Source organism: Castanea sativa, chromosome 7, assembly GCF_040712315.1.
Source record: "Castanea sativa cultivar Marrone di Chiusa Pesio chromosome 7, ASM4071231v1".
NCBI lineage: Eukaryota > Viridiplantae > Streptophyta > Magnoliopsida > Fagales > Fagaceae > Castanea > Castanea sativa.
This window is the reverse complement of record NC_134019.1, coordinates 25,654,601-25,678,423: the sequence shown is the minus strand read 5'-3', so window position 1 is coordinate 25,678,423 and position 23,823 is coordinate 25,654,601. Positions and strand designations below refer to the sequence as shown.

Genomic DNA, 23,823 nt, shown 5'->3' with positions numbered 1-23,823 from the left:
ACCTCATTAACCCGACCTGTTTTCAACCCATTTAAAATGGCCCATTTTTGGCCTGGCTTCGTTTTGGCCTGCAACTTGAATGACCTGACTGTTTGCCATGTCTAGGCACTTTGGACATTTTTTTTAGGTTTCGTGGGTCCTTTGGTCAGTTTTAAGGTTTCGTAGGTATTTTGGTCTTTTTTAGGTTTAGGAGGTATTTTGGTAATTTTTAGTGGTTTTAGAGCATATTTGGTGATTTCAAGGGTATTTTGGTCATTTTTTAGGTTTCATAGGTATTTTGTTCATTTTAGAGATTTTTGGATATTTTGGTCATTTTAGCGGTTTTTTAGCATAATTGGTGATTTCAGAGGTATCAAGGGTATTTTGGTTATTTTAGAGGTTTCATGGGTATTTTGCTAATTTTAGAGATTTTGAGGATATTTTGGTCATTTTAGTGGTTTTTGAGCATATTTGGTGATTTTATAGAAATCAGGCTTGGGTAGGGTCTGTATATCCATGGGTAAACAAACCGGGTAACAATTGAGTATGAGTACTAATTGGGGAAGATAATCGGGTATTCATGAATATATTAATTGGGGAAGATAATCGGGTATTCATGAATATATTAATTGGGTCGGGAATGGGTATGCAGTGTTTGCCCTACCCATACTCTACCTATGGTCATTCCTAAATTGTCAATGGGCAAGTTACAATGATATTTAACAATGAATCGGAAGGAAAAGGCATATTTTAGTACTAAAATTAGTAGATGATGCGCAACAAAATCTTCTTGTTCAACATGATAGCAAAGTTATTACCTCAAAAGAAAAAAAAAAAAAAAAAAAAAGAAGAAGAAGAAGAAGAAGAAGTTATTTTCACTTTCCAATTTTAAAAATGTTCCATTGAAGCAAAAAAATTCATTGCCAACTTGCCATGATGTGTAGTAGAAGGGATTGTGCACGGATCAGATTGGGCGGATTGCGATTTAAATTTTTAACCAAATTGCCTTTGGCAGGTTGGAGTGGAGTGGAGTGGTTAGCAGCTCAAGAGGTTTTTTTTTTTTTTTTTTTTTTTATAGATTTTTTATATCCCTATTTAAAGCATTCAAAAAAAAAAAAGTCATAAGAATTAATCATGTGTAAAGCCTTTTTTGTAAAATGTGAAGCACTCTTTGTCTCTTTCATGTCTTTTACTAGAAGGTTTCTACACTAGGCTATAAGTTGTAATGACACTGTTCAAGGATCATTTCCTTATTAATGTGGCTAGCTAAATGGGTTCAAAGTATTGAATGTGGAGGTGGTAGTTGCTTTATTTGCATTCTTCCCTTTCTTTCTTGACGGCAAATCTTCCTTCTCTTCCTTGGTTTGTGCCTGATGGTTTTCAGAATTGTTTCTCGGCCATCCCGAGGACATGTTAGTATCCTTGGGGTCCTCGGGTATTATAGTATCCTTGTGCTTGTGGTGAGTTGTTTATATTTCCCCTGAGGACTCACTGTCAATGCTTTCCGAGGTTTATTCTTTTGATATTGGCCTTCTCTCATTTGTTCATGTTCTCAGATTCTCGTCCTCCCACATAATAAATAAACAAACGAAACTTCCATGAAATTGATAATATTTTTATTTGTGATTGTTAAAAAAAGAAAAAGAAAGTAGTTTTTTTATTTAAATTTTTTTAAAAAAACAAAGGAAAACCCTAGCCACCAACCTATAATAAGTTCTTTTTGCCCATTTTTGCAAATTGGAAGGGTTTAAATGTTTAATAAAGCAACCCATGTCCTATTTATAGTCAAGTGGGAAAGAAAAGAAAAAAAAAGGCAACCCATAGAGTTCATTTTTCAAATCTTTGTTAGGAGGATAACCTTCCATACAAGACTTTAACCATATATAAATAAATAAAGTTAAAAAGGGTAAAATAGAACCCCGATGTAGATGTAATCATAAATTATGAAACGCAAAAGTCCAAAAAAAAAAGCCAAGAAGAAAAGAGCCCCTCAACGGCAAAATGCAAATTCCATGTCTGGTCTCCAAATATATTGACCCGAAACGTGCAAAAGCAAAAACCAAAACCAAAACACACGCACCCACCCGCAGAGAGAGAGAGAGAGAGAGAGAGAGAGAGCAAAAGGCAATGTTGTGATAGATAGGTCGCCAGTTGGTAGCTTTCCAAAGAATATTAGAAATGATTACAGACAGTCTCTCACACTCTTCTTCTCTCTTTCTCTTCTCTTGTGAACAAATAAAAAAATAAATAAAAAAGAAGGCAAGGCAAAACAAGCTAAGCACAAGTTAATAATAATAATGTCATCCATCACGTAACTGATATTTTATCTTCTCTGCGTGCTGCAACGCATTGTGTCATACTGATACTAAGTCATAACAACGCCGCCTAACCCTGTCCTTATTCCTCATAATCATCATTCTTTTTTTGTTCTCATTAAATACCATTGAGAGATTCTTAAAGATACTCATTCAGATCACACAAGCAATCAAGCACAAGAGTTTTAGAGAGAAATGGCTGTAGGTGGAGGAGGAGGTGGCAGTGAGTTTCATCCACACCCGGTGAAGGAACAGCTTCCCGGCATCGACTTCTGTGTCTCTAGTTCTCCTAATTGGCGTAAATCTCTCTCTCTCCTTCTTTCTAATGCTCTGTTTTATTCATTTTTGCTTCGCCTTCGTCAACTTCACTCTGTTCTGTTTTCCTTTTTACTCTGTTTTTTGTTTTTTTTTTTGCTTTTCCCATTTTTACAAATAAAAATCGCTTTTAGTTCTCCCCTCCTTTTTCTTCATCTTTAGAATACTTATAATCTCTCTCTCTCTCTCTCTCTCTCTTGTTATTGTCACCATTTCCGAGGCCTGAGCCCTTCGTTGTTCCTATGTTATTCTTATGTATATTTATTAGTATCTTCTCCTCGATTCGTTTCTTTTTTCTCTTTTGTTAATATCTGTCCTGTTTGGTTCCCTAGAATCTAGATAACTAATGGAAAGGAAAAGGAAAAGAATGGGGTTGTCGAGATTAAAAAGAGAAAGAAAAATTTCTGAAAGTTTTGATTCCTTTAATGCTTTTTTTTTTTTTTTTTTTAAACTAAAGAATCAATTTGAACTGAACCATATATTCTATATGGGTTGGCTCCCCTGTTTTTCTTACTTTCTATTTTTTTCCATTTCCTAAAAATTAACATTTACAAAATTATTTTGGTTTTTAGGAAAACTATTCATGAACTTGTCAATTTAAATTGTGCAAAAGTATTGATTGCTAACATTGGTTTCATTGACTGTAGCTGAGGCCATACTTGTGGGATTCCAGCACTACCTGGTGGTGATCGGAAGCATTGTTATAATCTCAACCATTATTGTTCCTTTAATGGGTGGTGGCAATGTAAGAATTACTCTCAAACCATGCACAAATATATATCATTCATTTTCCTACCTTAGATGATTAAATTCATAGTTTTGTAATCATTTAAGTTTTTGGGACAATTATTAATTTATCATGGTATCAGAGTAAGCGGTTCTGGGTTTGGTAATTTACCATAACCAAATAACACATTATTGCAGACAGAGAAGGCTGAGTTGATAAACACTTTCCTCTTTGTTGCTGGAATCAACACATTGTTGCAAACGGCTTTTGGGACTCGGCTACCGGTGGTAACGGGGCCTTCTTATGCTTTCATTATTCCAATCATTTCCATTGCCTTGTCGAGGAGGTTCAGTGATTATGTGGAACCCCATGAGGTTGGTTCTTACATTAACTTACTCCCTTCCCAATTTTTTAGAGTAAGGTTTGATTCCAAGACTAAATGAGTGGATGACAAAAGAAAATCCTTTAGAAATGCTTTGTTATTGGGAAAGATGAGTAAAGAATAGAGTTTATTTGTTGGATATGCCGAATTTTGTGTGCTTATGACTTTTCTTATTTGTTTGCGTACTATTTTAGAGGTTTAAACAAATCATGAGGGCCATACAAGGAGCACTTATTGTATCATCTTTCTTCCAAATGGTTGTTGGATTTTTTGGTTTCTGGAGAATCTTTGCAAGGTATTGTACCAGAAAAGAGTTCTATTGGATTGGAGGATGTTGTTAGTTACTCTTCAATTGTTTGATTAAGGAGCTATGTCTTATTGTGCAGGTTTCTCAGTCCTCTTGCTGCGGTTCCTTTTGTAACTCTCACTGGACTTGGCCTTTTCGTACTTGGTTTCCCACAGGTAAGACCGCTGAAATTTTCATTCTGTTATTATTTAATGCACATAATTGTTGTACAAGGAACTACTTCTAGTTTTATATTTTCCATAACCTCTAATAATAGTTTAAGTGGTGATCAATGTAATTCTTAATTGAAAGAATCATCTTTGATAACAAATATCTAATTAGGGGGAGAAAAAAGAAGAAGAATGGAGATGCATAGCTTCCTACAGGAAGTTTTTGCAAACCCAAAAGTCAAATTGCTGACAGGCCTTAGCTAGTTCAAGACTTATCTTGTTTAGTTGACTTTTTTTTTCCTCCTACATGTATTGTCTTACAAAAGTAACATTTCTGTTTAATTGTTGGTTGTAGTTGGCAAAATGCATTGAAGTTGGACTCCCAGAATTGATTATTCTAATTGTTTTATCTCAGGTGGGCAGCCTCCTTAAGCAACGTATAGTTCATCAGCTAAATTTTCATTAATATTTAAAAACAAAAGGACATCTTTAATTATTCTTGATATTCTTATTTGTATTCCTACTTGATAAAGAGGGTATTTAAAAATTAAGCTAAGTCTTCTTCTGCTTGAAACTTCTGTTGCATTCATTCTTTGATTTGGTTAAAAATTGAAAAGAAACAGTAAATGATATATAAGATCTAGGGAAGAACCATGTAATGGTGCCTATGGGCTGGATATCACTTCCCTGCATTGTGTCCTCACTGTGGAAGGAATCTTATAATCCCTCACCTTTTTTTATTTTATTATTATTATTTTTTTTAATTTACAAAGAGAGAAGAGTGTATCAAGTGCATAAAAATTAAGGAGACTTTTTCTGCCTTTTTTTTGTCTCTCATATTTTGACTTTTGAGACAGGTAGCTTGAATTTCTTTTAAGCTTTTCTCTTATGATTAACTAATTTAATATTTGATCGATTTGCAGTATATTCCTTCCGTGCTAAAATCGAACAAAGTCATATTTGTTCGATTTGCTGTTGTACTCTCAGTCGTGATTGTATGGGTATATGCAGAAATTTTGACTATAGCTGGTGCATATAACCGTCGATCTGTAAAAACTCAATTAAGTTGCCGCACAGATCGTTCTGGGCTCATTAGTGCTGCCCCTTGGTGAGCCATATGTAAAATCTCAGCTGTAGTCCATTTAATTGCATCTCTCATTTAAGCACTTTTTTGTGAGGAAGATTTTACTAGAACTTTGTTTGCTGAGAAATGTGAGTCATTAGATTGTACTTTGTCATTTGAAAATTTAAAAAAAAAGTTCTTGGCCATTGTAAATGATTAATCAAATGTATTTTATGCTTCTTGTGGGAACTAAAACTATTTTACATTGCTACATGCAGGATTAGAGTTCCATATCCATTTCAATGGGGGCGTCCTACATTTAATGCTGGAGATGCTTTTGCAATGATGGCTTCTGGTTTTGTTGCTATTGTTGAGGTTTGATTTATTCCTGAACCCCTTTTTTTCTTTTTGTAATATAGATAGTAATATGGTGATTTGCCTTTTCTCATTATTGATTATAATGAGAATGCAACAGAGATCAAATTATGCATACCAATGCTCATCTATAGATTTGGCTTCTGTTTTACAAAATAAGCTAAGACAATACTTGTGAACAATGAAGATGTCTACTCTACTTAAGATGCATGTAGTAATAATTATCATAAGGTGGATTTATCTTTTAAAATTATTTGATGGGAAGAAAATTGGATATAATTGTGAAACTGCTTTATGGAAAACCCATTCTCTTCCTAACCTGTACTATTATACATATGAAGAGAGTCCATATTACTTTTGTCTTTTTTAATCTTAATTTCTACTCTCATTTTCATGGGCAGTCCACGGGTACGTTTATTGCAGCAGCAAGGTATGGGAGTGCCACTCATGTGCCTCCTTCCGTACTCAGCCGTGGTGTTGGCTGGCAGGTACAATTGATACTCTGATGTCTTATTATCCATTAATCGTTCATTTTTTGTAACTTGTTTAATTCTAATAAATTTCAGGGAATAGGCACTTTTCTGGATGGAATTTTTGGTGCAGGAAGTGGCTCAACTGCATCAGTGTAAAAATTTATAAAATTAATTACTTCCTTGGAGAATCTTAGATTAGAACTTTTGCTAGTTTCACTTTATTGCTTCATTATATTGTTTGCACAGCTGGCTTGTGAAAATTGGCCCTGACTTGATGTTTCCAGCCTTTAATGGTGAAATATAATGATCTTCTGTAGATGGCTTTTGAAGACCTATGAATTAGATTGATTCATGGAAAAACTGTGATCTATTAGATGTTTTGCAATATATCTCTATCTATCTCTTTATCTATACACACACGCACGCACAATGATGTGATCTAACTATGTACCATTTATTCCTTTCAAAGTGAAAATGCAGGTCTGTTAGGATTAACACGGATTGGAAGTAGAAGAGTCGTTCAAATAGCAGCAGGATTTATGATTTTCTTTTCTGTTTTAGGTGTGGAATCTCATACATTATTAGCTTAATTGGTCGTTGTTACTTGATATGTTTTTGAGATATATTTCCAATTTAAGTAACAAGGGAAATAGGGGCTTGCCATTTGTCTTAGATATTTTCCAGAGCTATTATACTTAACATAATGAATTTTCTTATGGGTCCATAATTCATGTCCAGGAAAATTCGGGGCTGTCATTGCTTCTATACCATTACCAATTGTGGCGGCATTGTACTGTGTTCTCTTTGCCTACGTAGGTATGTATCACATTTCTATGGTAATCAAGATAGAAATTGTTAATTTTTAGTAGTTTATTTATTTTTATTTCTGTTTAAGCCATGACATGTATGGTCATAGTCAATGGCAGAACTAGAGATTTTATTTCTGGGGAGGGGTGGATATAGTATAGGTTGTGTAATTGTTATGTAAAATCATTCAAGGAAATGTAAACTTTCAATGTTTATTTTGCTTCTTTTTAAAGTTTTTTTTTTTTTTTTTACTTATAATTTAATAGTTGGGGGAGGGTGGATTTGAATTCTAAATGTCTTTGGAAATACTAAAAAGTGCTAACTAGTTGAGCTACAAAATTCTTAGCTTTATTTTACTTTCTTAGTGAACAAAAAGAATACAAATAGATATTCAATGTCAGTATAATGTAATTAAAAAAAAATTGAATTGAGTTTCAAGATTTCTTTCATTAAAAAAAGGATGCTTATTTCATTTCTTTGTATAATTATTTATAGTTTAATTAAACAAAAATTTGTAACTGTTCAATGTAATTATAAGAAAATATTTTTAATGTTTTGACCTACTATACCTAATCCTATTATTGATATTTTTATCTAATTGATTCGAATAAAATCATTATAGTTTTTTTGTTATTTGTTTTTATTTTATTTTTTGTTTTGGAAATACATTAAAACACATTCAACAAACTCTAATTTGAATACTTTCTCAAATATTTTGTTTATACAATTCTGACTTTTAGCTTTCTTGATGGGTAAATGTTGAAAATTAAGTACTACATGGAAGTACAATTATTTATTGGAATTGGAAATACTTTGTTGATGGATAATTCTTAAGAATTAAGCACTAAATGGAAGTAAAAATAAATTAACTAGAATTGGCAAGGAATTTAAATTTGGCTTCAATTCTCTTTGACACTATATATTTTATTTGGGTTGGGGCCTTGGGGTACTGTTCAAATTTTAGCAAAACAGTTGGGGTGGGGGGGACATAGTATTTATATTGGAGGAACTTGTTAACATTCTTGAATTTCAATTGGATATCAAAAAACTTATGGAGAATTTGGGAGCTCAAGACCTCTCCTGGTCGCCAAGTGGTTTCGTCAATAGTCATAGTAGAGTTAGAAATGTTTTGAAGAAGAAAATTTAAGAAATTATAAGTTTGGTGACCGAAAAATAGGGACAAAGAAGTTATGACTTGAATGCATATGAAGCTTCATTTTTCTCGTATTTCCTATGGATAAGTTGATCCTTTGAAACTTAAATAATTAAAAAAAATTAACCAGTTTTTAATAGAAAAATGTGATGAAGGACCATTACAGAAACTAGTTCAAAATCATTAGAAATCAGTAGTGAAGTTTTATCATCTATTTTGTTTAGTTAATCAGGACAATCAGCCCCTTCAAGATTCACTCACTAGTTGTATCTGTATATTTAATTTTACAGATTCAATTGTTTTTCTTTCTTCAAGCAGTTGCAATGGTAGCATTTTAAAAATCACAAATCTCAGATCATTTTACAGTGCCATTCTCTAAGTACCAAGTCATCTCGTATCATGTTCATAAGCCAAATTCCTATTTTCTAACTTTGTGGTTTCCTTAAACTTTAATTTCCTTAGTTTGAAGTGCCCATATTTTTTTGTCCTCCTTTCTTTTTCTTATTTTATTTTATTGACCTAGTGGCAAGAAAAGCCCTTTGGATGTCATGAAGAATTGACGATTTATGTTGTTATGTTAAACCAACTTTCCATTTATCAATTACAGAACACTCTCCCCCTTCTTTTTGTCCCATAGGGCCATAGTTCTCAAAAGAAAATGAAAACTATAAAAATCTGTTTACAAGTTTTATCTCTTTCGTGATCCTGTTGCATGTTTCATCCCATGGTAATCATATTTAGACATATAATGGGAAGATACATTGTCTATTTTCCAAGCTTGTTATGAGATTTTTATTAGGATGAGGATTTCAACCTTCTTTTACACAATGATTTCTTCCCCATTGAAAGAGTCACTTTCGTCTCTCATTGCCGTACATATGTTGTACCTATGTAACCATGTAATAGACTTAGCCTACATTCTGTCTAAAAATTCATTTTAAAGAAAGTTTCAGAAATTTGACTGCAATTCAGTTATATGTTTGAAAAAGTATCCATGAAAAATAAGAATCATTCTCGCTTGCTTTAGATGTATAAAACTAGGGTTTGATTAAAATAAATAGAATGTTTGTTTGTTTTTTATTTTGATTTTTTTGAATTGAAGAAGACTGGGATGCTGCCTTAAAATTTTTTTTGATTGAGATGAAGAATTACCTTGCCTTTTGTTAATTGAGTATTTCAACCCAGATTCTTCCAATGGAGGAGACTGAGAGTGCCATAGAGCCGAAAGGCTTTTGACGAATATTACCTTTCTGTTCACAGTTAGTGGGATATTTTTGGAGTACTACATTCGAGCAACAAATTGATTAGTTAAAGAAACATGGCTTGGAGATAAAAAAAAAAAAAAAAAAAAAATACAACACTACTCATCTTTCTTAAATATTTTGAATCTGAATTTTAATGGTGCTGTTTAATTTCTTAAATAGTTTTTAACACAATCATTTTTAACACTTTTCTTTGGATTGAGCAGTTTCAGCTGGCCTTGCTCTTCTTCAATTCTGCAACCTGAATAGCTTCCGGTTAAAATTCATTCTAGGCTTTTCCCTCTTCATGGGTCTTAGTGTGCCTCAATATTTCAACGAATACCTTTTGATAGCCGGTCAGGGACCTGTCCACACTCGTTCTATATGGGTGCGTATGTTCACTTTTTCTTATAGGTTCATATTTATTTACTTTTCTTGTGGTAAAATTGAAGTTATAAATTTATATCTGTTTGTACTATGGACTACTTTCAGTTCAACAACATTGTGCAAGTGATTTTCTCTTCCCCAGCAACAGTGGCTGCTATAGTTGCTTTTCTTTTGGACTCCACTCTCAGCCGTGGCCACGACTCAACCCGTCGAGATAGTGGGAGGCATTGGTGGGAGAAATTCAGATACTTTAACCAGGATACTAGGAGTGCGGAGTTCTATGCATTGCCTTGGAACCTTAATAGGTTCTTCCCCTCATTCTGATTTTAGAATGGAGAAATTTTAATGAGCATCTCAAATTTGTTGTGCCTATGGCAGTCTTTTCTTCCGCCATTGCATTTCCTAGTATAGAATGAGAAAATATATAGCAACAGTTGAGCATAAGACACTGACTTCTTGTTGCATACATAATTGCCTAAGTCTTTGTATATAGCTTCTTAGAGTCTTCTCAAATATATAGCGACAGTTAAATTTGTTGCTTTTATAAAGCCAAAACTACATTAGTTGTTGCGTTCTATTGTGAAGTGAAAAATCTGTTTAGACCTCTTATACCAGTTGAAATAATTTTTATTTTGACTCTAACCAATTTATATAGTGGAATAAAAAAATTTACTCTTAACAAGTTTCTTCACAATTTTTCATACAAACAAATATATTAATCAAAGGTATCAATATTAAATTTAAGGCAATAATAACAATAATAAAAAAGAAGTAAAAGTATACAAATTTGGTAATGAAGTAGTAGATCAATGAAGAATCCCTTCAATGAAAAACCATTTCGGGATCCAGTCCTAATGAAAATTCACTATAAAGGAATAGGAAAAATTCTAAGGTACTCCTGGAGCATGGAGAAATTGTGCTCCTTCCTCTCACATTCATGGTGGACTCACCATAAATTTAATGAGTGGACCGCACCATGAATGTGAGAGAAGAGAGCACCATTTTCTATACTTCGGGAGTACTTAAGAATTACTCAAGGAATAGTTACAACAGTCTATTTACAAAGTTTCTATACATTTAGATTCTCTAGAATCATTTTACAGTATTTTTCTCTATGAACTCTGTGATAGGCCTTTTTGTGTTGTTGGGCTTTGATTCTTTCTACTGTACTTCGGCCTATGGGTCTGATTTAAGAGAGTTGGGGTTGGCCTAAATGGATTACACCTTAGGCCAATTTGTGCACAAGTCTAGCCATCCCAATATAGACGCTTTCTAGTCGCATGTTGAGTGTACAGCATGTCCACGGCAGGAACAATTATTACAAATGTTATAGTAGAAATACAGTATGACAAAATAACTATAATACGGAAGAAATGATACTAACATCGAAATAAAGGAATATAGCTTAATAAGGGTATAATAGAATAATATAACAAATGAAAATAACGCAACAACATATAGTTTGATAACTAAATGGTGAACTAATCATCCAATAAGCATTAATAACGAAAAGGGAACTTGTCTACTAGAAAAGTAGGCTTAGCTTCTCAACAGAAGTAAGTTCAAAAAGGAAACTAATCCCCGATGTGAGTAACCTTAAGGAAGACTTTTGCCATAGAAGTTATGCACTTTGCAAAAAAGACCTAAATGGTTTAAGTTTCAATCCTCAATCTCTTAGAGAGTGGGTCTGTCAAGAGGGAGAGAAAAATGTAGTCTATTGATACATGTCTCTACTTCTACCACTCATATCTCTCATGGTAGTGGCTGCTACCATTTGTTTTGAATGTGTTGGTTGCATCACTTCCCATTTCCAGACAAAATTGCTTATTTTGTTTCTTGCCTCTCTCTGTTCTTCACTACTGTCATCTAGATAAGGATTAAACATCTCCATTACTTACCTTTATAGTATGCATCAAGTGGTCCCAGCCTATACCTACGTCTTTTAGGTAAGATGCCATCCCACCAGGACATTTCTCTCCAAAGAAGTTTGAGTGGGAACCCTAAAATAAACTCCCTCTTTCTTCCCACCGCCAAACCACATCCTTTGAAACTCTTGACCCATGGCCCATCTCCCATGTATTGGCTAAGTACAAGTAGGTGGTGCCTTGGCCCTTTGTGCGCGTTCTACTTCATCTGAATTTGTTTCTTTCTAGCCTTCACACCATTTTTGTTGCCTCTGTGTTTTTTTGATTCTACTATACGTACTGGTTAGTGTTTATTTTTTGTGGCATGACAGATATATGGGCTTTTGGGCTCATGTTCTCTGCCTCTTATCCTTTCTTGGGTCGGGCATTGCTTGGGAAAAAGCCCTCGTCTTCTTGCCGAGCTTATGCTTTCCTTTTCTATGTTCGTGGGCTTTTTAGTTATTGATCCTGCTATATCACTTCGTAGTGTTTGCTATAACTTTTACCTTTCCTTTTACATCTTGTTACACCGTGGGCTTAAAGGCTGATGTTCTCGCCGCGCCAACCCACTTCTTTATCGATTTTGTACTCAGGGCTTCCTAGGCATACTTTTCACATCTTTACCTCTTTTGGGCTTTGTTGGCCAACAATCCTGCTGTGCCAGCCCATTTCTCAAGCTTCCTCAGCCCGTTTACTTCCTCTTTACCTCTTTACCTCTTTTACTCCTATAATTTTTTGCTAGATCTTTTGAGCTTCCTTGGCCAAATTACCACATCTTTACCTCTTATTACTTTTTGAGCTTGTTGGCCTTTAAGCTAACTCGTTGAGTTTACTAATTCATTTCCCGGGGGTCCCCGGCCCATTTACCTTTCCTTTACCTCTTTTTAGTCCCATGGGCTAACTACTTTATTCTTTAGGTTTCTTCGGCCCGTTTACTTTTTCTTTACCTTTTTTTTTTAATATATATTTTCTTGCAGGCCTGCCAGCCATCAATCCTGCCATTTCAGTCTACAGGGCTTATTTCCTCATCCCTTTACTATTTTCCTTTTCCTACATTCTCTATATTGTTGGGCTTTTTCTGTTGTTGGGCCCTTTGTCAAAAATGGGCATCAACAAACTTCTCATTGGCTTGGCACTCCAAAGAACTTCTTTGAAGATTTGCTGCAATGAACTCGTTGGAAAAGCTCCTTTCAAGAAAGGATCAAGATTCAAGGTTTATAAAAACATAAGTTGGTTTTTTTCTTGTTTTTGAAATAAAGCAAAATGATAATTTATTTGTTTAGCTCTAGTATAGCCTTCTTTCTTACATCTAAAAGACGTACAACAAGTAATTTATATAGGTGCATTAAGGGTCTATTTGGAAACAACTTATTTAGTTGAAATTGAAATTTTTTTGCTGAAAGTACTATAGACAAAGCTAAAAGTCAGTTGAAATAGTACAGTGGAACTCATGAATAGTACCAAAAAGTGCAATGTGACCCATGAATAGTAGCAAAAATAAGTTGAATAGTAAAATAAGCTGCTAAATATATAGGGTCCGTTTGGATAGAACTTATTTTGCTGAAACTGAAAACACTATAGCAAAATAATTTTTAAATGTGTAAATAGTACCGTGGGACCCATTTTTAATGAAAAAGTTGCTGAAAAGTGAAATTTATGGGTCCGTAAACAGTGCACGGATGCACTATTCACAGTTGAATTGGTCAACAACTGCGGCTGAACCAAAAAAAAAAGAAAAGAGAAAACGCAAGAATGAAAACGTAAACGTGGTATCCAAACGAGCAAATAGTGTGTATTTGGCTCCAGCTTATTTTACTATTTAGCTTATTTTTGCTACTATTCATGGGTCCTATTACACTTTTTGGTACTATTCATGGGTCCTATTGTATTATTTCAGCTAACTTTTACCTTTATCTACAGTATTTATAGCAAAAAAATTTTAGTTTTAGCAAAATAAACAGATCCCAAATAGACCCATAATCTATCCAAACGCATCCTAAGTAGGGTTAAAACTAAGCAAAAACCCCATTTACTAAAAAGTAGGGACAACAAATTACCTCACTTAAGCAAAATTGTTGTTTTCTTGAGCGAAGTTCTCGGATTTAGCATAGTTGCACTAATTTTAAATAATCAAATCTTAATCGTTTCATACCAAATTGGGTCAAATTTGTTTCAATTTGAAGTAGCGAATGGTTACTTTTTAATGAAACGAGTTTCACTTAAAAAATTCATTATAGTGCAAAATTATCTTCTTAAGAGATCATCAACTTCTTATCTTTGAACATATTAAAACATTAACTTCTATGAACAACTTTTGACCTAGATTCAACCCTCACAAAACTTATTGATTCAATCAAATTTTAATATGTTCTGGTTCTAGGATTTGCCAACATATCTTAGAACCCTAAGAGCATCCACATCAGTGGATGCAAAGTTTTGCATAATAGAAAAAACACTTCATTTTACACATTTTGATCCAAAAAACACTCATATCGGTGTGTGCAAAATTGTGCATTTATGCACAAGTGCTACAGTAACCGTGCATATATGCATGGTTACTGTAGCTCTTGTATTTAATATTTTACATTTTTCTCTCTTTCCTTCACCTCACTCTCTCATTTTCAGCTTCTCATTCTCACCTCTCTCTCGTTTTATCTCTGGTCCCTCAGTCCACCGATTAGTCTAGCCTCACTCTCACTAATTAGTCTAGCCTCACGCTCACCGATCAGTCCAGCGCTGCCACTGATGAGCGAATTGCAGCGCTGTCACTTTTGAACGAATCGTAGTGCCACCACTGATGAACGAAGAAGCAAGTCGTGCCACCTTTACTCTCGCCGTGCCGTCGCCGATCACCGCCAACACTCACTCGCCAAAGCTCACTCATTGATACGATCGCCGAAACTCACTCGTTGATACGATCTCCGAAACTCACTCTCCGATACGATCTCACTCACCTTTGATCCCTTTTAATTTTTTGTTTGATCAGTGGGTTTTGGGGTGATGGTGGGTTGATGATGGTTGCTGGGTGGGTTGATGGTGGGTCTGGATTGATTATTGATGGTGGGTGAAGATGAATATTTTATTTAATTAAATGTGTATAATAAACAAACTGATGTGGGTATTTTGTAAAAATGAAAATGTAAAATAGACAAAATAGGTTTTTTCCTTGCAAATTTACAAAATTTTTACATCTACTAAAGCGTGTGCTTTATCTCCCTATTTGACAATTCCATGACAATACAAACTCAATGTACTACAATTAGGGTGAGTTTGGATAAAGAGGCCAGCGTCCACGTTTTCAGGTTTCACGTTTCTGACTTTTTTTTTTCCTGCGCACGGGTTTCAACATGGGACAAGCAGTACTGTTCACCACTGTGCAGTTACTGTTCACGCACAGTGGCGCACTGTTCATGCACTGTTTCAACAATTGTTTATTAAAAATGGGACTCGCGACACTATTTACACATTTAAAAATTATTTTACTATAGTGTTTTCAATTTTCAGCTGTATCTAAACGGACTATTTATCTCATAAACCACGTACCAACCTAGACTTTTTTTTTTTTTTTTTTTTTTGAGGGAATCAGACCAACCTAGGCTTAGTTTCAGCTATATGACATGTCTAGGTAATAAGATCTGTCTTTTCCTGAAACGTGGACAACCGCATTAAAAATGCATAATGAACAGGTATCGGTAAAAGTGGCTAGAAAAAAGTCAGCTTTTAAACACAAGATCGTTCAATGTAAATCACACACAACTAGTCGCTTAAAAAAATTTATCCTGCTCCCAATTTTGTCCGCAATGACAAAATATATGAATAATGAATTCATGAAAGTCTATACAACCCTCCCTTAATAGAGAACCTCCATGCTTGTTTAGCAACAAAAAAAAAAAAAAAACCTCCATGCTTTCTTCCCCTATGATGAACATGGTTTTTAAAAAAAGAAAAAAAGAAAATGAACTATCCCCTGTGGAAAAATACATAATGATTTCAAAATACTCTTTAGAAAAACAATTTGGAGAAAAAACTCACAGAAACAAAATGCTATTTAAAAATAATGGGAGTCCATAGATTACTAATATTATGTTTTTCATTATATGCAGTTTTTTGTTACTATGTGACCCATTAATGTCTTTATATAGACACTTCTAGGCATAATAATTTAAGAATATGCATTGTATATAACAATGATATAAGAATTCAAATATGCAAAGTTCTTTCATGTGTTAAAAATGTTTTGTGAACTCAAACCAACCTCTAAAGTAGAGGGAAAAAAATTATGAAGTCGAATATTATTAAAAATTCAAGGTTTTCAAATCAATCAAATATTTGAAATTGACTCCATTTTTTTTTTTGCCGTGTTCACTTTATCTCTATATTATGTACTTTTAGTCTTAAATAAGTGGTGATTTTCACACTATTGAAACAAACAACCTTCTTTATAATGCATACATCATTGTGGCCTTACACTAATTTAGAGGTAACCATTTCCATGATCTTTTTAAGAAAAAAAAATTATCAATGTTCACATCAGTGCTTGAATTAAAAAATCAACCCTTTATATAAATGTTTCTTACATAATCTTATCGTAAGTGAGTTTAATATTAGTAAACAAGTGTGAATGTGATGATATATAATTCAATATGCATACATGACTTATACATTAACACCTTAAATTTATATTTATCTTAAAATTAGTCATGCACTTAGTTTTGCTACACACTCGCACACACCCACTTTTGATGTTCCACAATGTCAAACATGTTCTAAGTCAAGAGAGAGAGATTTATATTCATGTTATAAACTTTAAGATTTTCAAAAATAAAAATATTAAAACACACAAAACAAATTGAAAGGATTGATATAGGAGTAATGCAAAAGAACACTCATTCAAGAGAATCTTTCTTCACCCAACAACACAACTTAATGACCTGTTTGGAAGTTAAAAAAAGGGGGAGTAGAGTAAATGGAGGGAGAGTAATTCAATTACCTTGTTTGGAAGTTTTTTAAGAAAAGGAGAGGGAGGGGTTTTAACTATCTCTAACCCCTCATTTTTAATTCCCCCAAATTGGAGAGATTTGGAATGAGAGTAGAGTAAATAAATTATTGACCAAATGAATTATCTAATTTACCATTTCTAAATTAACAAAATTACAAACCGATTATATAAATAATCTTTGTTTGTTTGATGAGAAAATAAATGATTTAAAATTAAACTTTTAGAAATTCAGAACAGAAAAAGCCACCATAAACAAACACTTTTCTCTCTCAAAAAGTGTAACTATAAGTTTTATTTTCTAACAAACAAAACAACAAACAAAATACACAATACTCAAATTTCAATTCCTTTCCCTTTTCCTCCATTTTCAGAGAAACCAAACAGAAATTAAAGCCACAAAATTTTTCTCAGAATCTCATAGCTGTAACCCGAAAAAAAGCACAAGAAATTAGGCGCTGCCGAGTCATGGGTTGTCGACGACGACGTCCAAAGGTCCACGTCGCTCGCAGCGATCAAGATTGAGCTCAGGCAATCAAGCTTGATCGGGCCTCGAGCCACTTCGTCGCCAATGAAGCGCGGCGGTGACTCTTCCCCTCTGATTTCGGAGAACTATCCAGATGACGACGAGGATTGCGATCGACATTCCTCCAAAGATCGCGACCGTCCGTTTTCTTGATACAATTTCCATTCCTGGTGCCCTTTCTTCGGCGACGATTCTAGGGTTTCTCCCTACAACTCCAGGATCTCGCTTTGCTTGCTCTTCGTTCTCCAGGATCTTGCTTTTTTTTGGTTGTGTGCATTTTGGGGGATTTGGTTTGTGTTTCTGTGAAATTTTTGTTTTTTTTTTTCTTCCTCTACTTATGTCTGTGTTTGGTTGCTCAGAAAATGTGGAAAAGAAATGAGAATTTGGATTTTGGTTAGAGTTTGAAAAAACCTACTAAATTTGGCACTGTTTAGTATTTATTAATACTGTTATGAAAGAATTTTTTTCAAACATTCAGAGAACAATTCAATTTTGACTGATTTTTACTCTTTTTTTAGTTTTTAGGTATATACTTTAAGCTATCTTCTTTCGTAAAAAAAAAAAAGGTATAAACTTTATTTTTTTTTTAAATTTTATTTATGCTTCTCCAAAAAAAAAAATTCACTAACATATTCTAGGATTTGGACGAATGATAATCAGGTTCAAGACTTTACAATACCGATAAATTAATCATAGACCAATGTTGCAAATTCATTTTCAAATAAGGGTAAATTTGTCTATTTAAATCATTTCCTCTTCTCTTTATATTAATTTTTAAAACATCCAAACAAGAGGAATGACTAATTACTCCCTTCTTCCTTACTAATTTTAAAAACATCCAAATAAGGTGGAGGATAACCATTACCCTCTACTCTCCTCCCCACTACTTTCCTCCCCTCTACTCTCCTCATTCTCTAAACTTCCAAACAGGCCATAAGGCTTTATAGGTGAAGAGAGTCAAGAAATGTGGAGTGACTATCAAAAGGTTTGAAAGTCCTTTGAGAGAATGACAATTTTATCATTTGTTTTGCTAGGATCGATAAGCTCATGCTCCTCAATTGAACACGATTAAAGAGATCCAATTGTGTGGAAATCCTACCATAGGGAGGCATTCTCTCTCCCTCATAGGTTTGGAACACATTTTCTAGTGTGACATTGAGTTTTACAAACATCACCCACATTCACTTTAGGATTTTGAACAATATCAACTTTTAGTCCTTTCACCTTTAGGGTCTCAATTTAAAAACTTCCTTGGCTTGATAGGCAACATATGATACATACCATTAGATCTAAGGAGGAAACAACTTGATCTTAGAGCATTTACATCCGATGATGTAAAAAAATACTTATTTTAATTTTTACATTCTTAAATACTATTTTATTTATTTTATGAATTCATTTACGTGACCAGCAATACCATATTGGTAACAAGTAAGAATAAACTTACATCTATTTTGCTTCCTAGGGGGGGGGGGGTGTGTCAAGATTGTCTCCGTGACTTAAACTTCATCTATAGATCTTTTGCCCTTACGTTCTTTAGCAAGTTCAATCTAGCTATTCTCCTTGGAAATATCTCAATCAGATTGATAATTTTGTATGAGATATAGGCGTGGTGGTGGTGTTGTCAATCTAGTAGTCGCTTAAAGGGTGGCTGACCGGTATCTTCAAAAAAGAAGAAGAAGAAGAGGGCCTAGTAGTAAAATGAGCTCATTTCCCCAATAATTGCATTTTGGAGAAATTATCAATTGCACAAAATCGCATTTAAATCATTTTTGGCCAAATTAATGCTAACCAAACGGCCACTTGAGCTTTTTTGATTTAGGTGCTTAAATTCAGGACTGTGAGGGAAAGAAGGGGAATGTGTATTGATTTTGAAGAACAAAGCTGTGTGTAATGGAGAATGACTAGAGGATTAGAGACTAATTGATCTCTGTAGTTGGAGAAGGGGTGGTGACCATGATGGAGCTATTCAATGGGAAAGGAGAAAGGAAAAAAAAAACATTTGCTACTAAAAATAATTAAAAAAAATAGAATATATATATATATATATATACACACATAAAACAATGTAATTTTAATGTATTAAATTTACGTCATTGTCCACCTTATTAATGGACATGAATGGAAAAATGTTTTTCAAAATACAAGATAACGTTAAGGTTGTGAATCAAAATTACAAAATTTTTATAGAACATAATCAAAAGACACCAAATTTTAAAGGTGCGAATTTCCTGAGCCGTGTTAACATCAGGGATATTATTATAATGCATGGATTGTAATGTGTGCAGGAGAGGAGAACTTGTGGTTAGAAAGATGAGAGTATAGTATAGTATACTCTTTTTTTTGTTGATAATCTAGTATAGTATACTCTTAACTCAAAGTCTCAAGTCAAGTATCATCGTCAAGGAGCTCCTAAGTCGTAACTTGAATTCTGACACGAATTAGACAAATCAAAAGCCACAATACAAAATACTTAAATGCATTGGTAAAATTCAACTCCAATTCAGACTGAAATTCTACTACAATTTTTTGGGGCCTCGCATTTATGTACTTATCTTGCCCTTTCAAATTCATGGGAAAAGCTGACAATTTTGACAAAATGCTTAGATTTGATGTATTCCACATTCCTATTCCTATTTCTCTGACTAATATATGTGTGAATCTCATGAGCAAAATCTATAGATTTTTTTTGTTGGGGCTAATAGTGCAAACTCTATAGATGAAATATAATACACAATATATATTTATTAATTTCACAAGTTTTATAACTGAATTGATTGGTATTTGTTAATAAATTATTTTTAAAAAGTTTTTAAACAATTTTCACCAAAAATATAAAAAAAAATGTCAAAACAATTAATTATTATTATTATTATTTATTTTTTTATAAAAGGTTTTTATAAATATTTTTTCAACCAACTACCATAGGACATTCGGAGAGATTATTGTATATTTCTGGAGTATCATAAATGTGTACTCCTTTTTCTCACATGAATAGTAGGTCCTACTAATTAAATTCATGGTGGAACCCACTATTCATGTGAAAGGGGAGTACGTATTTATGATACTCCGGGAGTACCTAATAATTTTCCGGACATTTGATAATTTTTCCCCTCTATATTTTTAACAAAAACATTTAAAATTTGGATCACATCTTATCCATTATAATTATCGATTTAAAAAAAAAAACTTATTCAAGAGTAAATAGCAATAACTATTTTGGTGGAAAACAGGAAATAAACAACTTACCATCATGATGTTTATATTAAAAGTAATTGACTTTATTCAATATATTTATTAAGAAGTGCAAAAGATTCCTAGTCATAAATGCATATAGCCCCAAAGAAAAATCACAGATTGAGGAAAAAAAAAATCAGAAGAAAAATACTAATTTTACGGACCAGATATATTTTGAATTGTTGGTTCTTAAATCTCAAATGGAGAGAGAAATATGTTTGACGAAAAATCTCCCATTTCCATTTCTTTCTTTGACATTTGTTTATGAATAAGTTTATATATATATATATATATATATATATATATATATTTATGTATGTGTGTATTTTTTGTTGTTGTTGTTGTTACAATCTATTGAAATAATAATATCAGTTGCTCAAAAAAGAAGAAGAAATAATAATATCAGTAAGTTGTAAAATTAAAGGAGTAAAAAATTAAAAAAAAAAAAGTTAATATTTTTATATTGATTAAATACTGTAAGTGGAAAAAGAAAAACCAGCAGAAATTAGTACATCCCGACATCTCAACTATTAATCGCCATTTACATTAACATTAAAAGCTTTTTACAGCTGCCAAAACCAAACCTCCGCCTTTCATCTTTGTCCACATGACCTCTTCTCGTTCCTCAACACCCACACCCACACCCTTTTCTATTTCTTTCTGTAATCCACCAACACCAATATATCCCTTTTTCATTCAAACAAACAAACTAACAAACAAATTGTGTTATTACTACAAGCTAATTATATTTAAAAAAAAAATTAAAATAATAATAATAGAAAATAAATTAGTGAGTGAGAGACAGAGACAGAGACAGAGACAGAGACATATATATGTTTTCCCATTAAGACCCATATAGAAAGCAAAGCAATGACCAAAACCTTAAAACACTTCTCCACCACCACCACTCTTCGTGTCGCCGCCGTTACCAATGTCGTTAAATCTCCGTTAGTTTCTCACTCTCTCCGCCGCCGCACCAATGTCTCACTCTCACTCCTCCACTTCTGCCACTAACTTGTACTGCGCCGAGGACGCAGACGGCGTCGTATCATGGGAAGCTGATAACGACGACGACGACACGTGGATCTCATCCAATCACCGTCCATCCTCTGATGATGATGATGATGATGGTTTCGATATTTCCAGAGTCTTCGAGTCGGAGGCCCACCACATGCCCCACCCGGATTACCTCTCACGCTGTCGTGACCGCTCCGTCGACGTCACCGCTCGCCAAGACTCCATCAACTGGATCTTAAAGGTATGGCATTATTTATTATTTATTATCAGCGCGTAACGTGTGTGTGCGACGAGGACGAGGACGAGGAGGCTAGTATATATGATTATTCATGTGTGGGATTATTTTTTATTAGGTGCACGCTTATTATCAGTTCAGACCCGTAACGGCATTTCTGTCTGTGAACTACTTCGACCGTTTCCTCTCATCGCATTCTGTATCGGTAAGACTTTTATTTATTTTTCAGTTAAGAAATACTTCCAATGTCTAATGTAATGTTATAGGAAAATGTCTGAAAGTGAAAGTGACAGATTGATTGGTAATATATATATATATATATATATATATATATATATATATATATATATATTAAAATTTCAGCAACAACCAAATGGGTGGCCATCTCAGCTGCTCTCGGTGGCATGTTTGTCTTTAGCGGCGAAATTGGAAGAGCCCGATGTGCCACTCATATTAGACCTGCAAGTATCGGATGCCAAGTACGTGTTCGAACCCAAAACGGTTCAGAGAATGGAGCTCCGAGTCATGTCATTTCTCAATTGGAGATTACGCTCCGTCACTCCCTTCGACTTCCTCCACCATTTCATCTCCAACCTCCCTTCCACTTCTAAACCCGACTCCTTCTTCAATCGGGTCTTCTCCGCTTCTTCGGATCTCATTCTCAGCACCACCCGAGGTAATTCTAATATAACAGATGAGGCTGGCTGGCTGGCTGGCTAATTATTATTATTAATAAATAAATATAAAAAGATTTTTTTTTTTAAATTTTAGATTTGACATTGCAGTTATAGATTTTTTGGGTTATGCACCATCAACAATAGCAGCAGCGGCTGTGCTTTGCGCTAGCGGTGAACCTGGTTCATCTAATTGTCCGGTGGTTTTCGATAAGAGAGTAAACAAAGTATTATTCTGATTCTGTGGTCTTTTATATAATTTGTTAATTTTTAAGGAACTGTTGTGTAAATAATTGTTTTCTTTTTAGCAAGACTGTTAATGCTCTAGAGTCTAGAGTGTTGTTGACTGTTTTGTTTGAGTAGAGAAGCATAGAAAGTTGTGTAATATATATTTAATTGTTTTTTTTTTTTTGGGGGGTCTTTTGTTCTTTTTGTTTTTTTTTGGGGACAGGAAATGGTGAGAAGCTGTCACCAACTGATGGAGGAGTATCTGATCGACACGTGTCCTTTAGCTCGCCTTAAAGAGCGGAGAGCAGAGCCGGCGCCGCCTCCAAGCCCAGTAGGCGTGCTCGACGCCGCAGCTTGTGGTAGCTGCGACACACGTTCCGAGAACCCCAGCTCAATTGGCTTAGCCGAAGCCGAGCCGCCAATCAAAAGGCTACGATCCTCTGCCCCGGATGTACAGAATCGGTAGATATTAGGCACCCAATCAAAAAAACAAGCCGTAGTATTTCTCTCTCTTTTCACATCTTTTGTCAGAGAAAGAGGTTTTTTTTTTCTGTCACCCTTTTCTACTCGGCATTAAATTCTCCTTTTGTCGTTGATTATAAGATGGACGGTCAGGATTTCGGGAAGGGTCAGGGAAGAGGGATTTTCCATTTTTATCATCATCTTATATAAATATTGGAAAAAAAAACATGATATAGCAAATATTTTTAATTTTGAATTTTGTATTATGTATTATGTGGAGGACATTTTGGTCAATAAAGAAGTGTAGTATTTTGTTTTTGTTGAGAAAAAAAGAAAGTGTAGTAAGTACGAAAAAACTGTATCTACAGGGATAGCCTAATGATTTTTCAATTATTCCCGAAAGCCACTTCAATTCTCAATCATATCTGCATAGAAGAAATCCAATGGGTCATGATGTAACCCAACTGTTTTTCAAATGTATTTTGTCCAAAATGCCCTTGTGAAATGTATATTTCCGTGGCATGCATAGACCAGGAAAGAAAGGAGATTATGGTCCACTTGGTACGTGTATTTAAAAATTGAAAATTATTTATTAAAAATAATCGTGAAATACATGTGATGAAAAAATGTAAAAATGCGTGAAATAAGTGTTGTTAATGTGCTAAATACGTGTCAATCTTTAGAATTGTATTTCATATAAAAACATATATACATCAAGAGTTTTTGGGTATACTCAAAATTATAAGGGATTTTAGTTAACCCATTTCTTATCCTTATCCGTTGTGTGCATGTTTGTGATTGTGTTTGTGTTTGTTTCTCCAAAAATAAATAAAAAATAAATTGAAAGGGATTCAAGAATCAAGAAAATAAT

At 33.9% G+C, this 23,823-nt stretch overlaps 2 protein-coding genes across 2 annotated transcripts; both read left to right on the top strand.

Annotated features, from left to right (window-relative positions):
- Positions 1-2,342: 2,342 nt before the first annotated feature.
- Positions 2,343-10,282, top strand: LOC142642136 (nucleobase-ascorbate transporter 4). Its single transcript, XM_075816492.1, has 14 exons — positions 2,343-2,592; positions 3,257-3,354; positions 3,534-3,710; positions 3,913-4,013; positions 4,105-4,180; positions 4,530-4,589; positions 5,098-5,282; positions 5,516-5,612; positions 6,014-6,100; positions 6,179-6,237; positions 6,555-6,646; positions 6,824-6,901; positions 9,514-9,674; positions 9,779-10,282. Exons 1-14 carry the CDS (start codon positions 2,490-2,492, stop codon positions 9,995-9,997), a joined length of 1,593 nt encoding a protein of 530 aa, XP_075672607.1. The 5' UTR covers positions 2,343-2,489; the 3' UTR covers positions 9,998-10,282.
- A 10,696-nt stretch (positions 10,283-20,978) lies between these two features.
- Positions 20,979-23,208, top strand: LOC142642763 (cyclin-D1-1-like). Its single transcript, XM_075817185.1, has 5 exons — positions 20,979-21,594; positions 21,707-21,793; positions 21,952-22,264; positions 22,374-22,489; positions 22,714-23,208. The coding sequence occupies exons 1-5, from the start codon at positions 21,316-21,318 to the stop codon at positions 22,954-22,956; spliced, it is 1,038 nt and encodes a 345-aa protein (XP_075673300.1). The 5' UTR covers positions 20,979-21,315; the 3' UTR covers positions 22,957-23,208.
- The last annotated feature ends 615 nt before the right edge of the window (positions 23,209-23,823 follow it).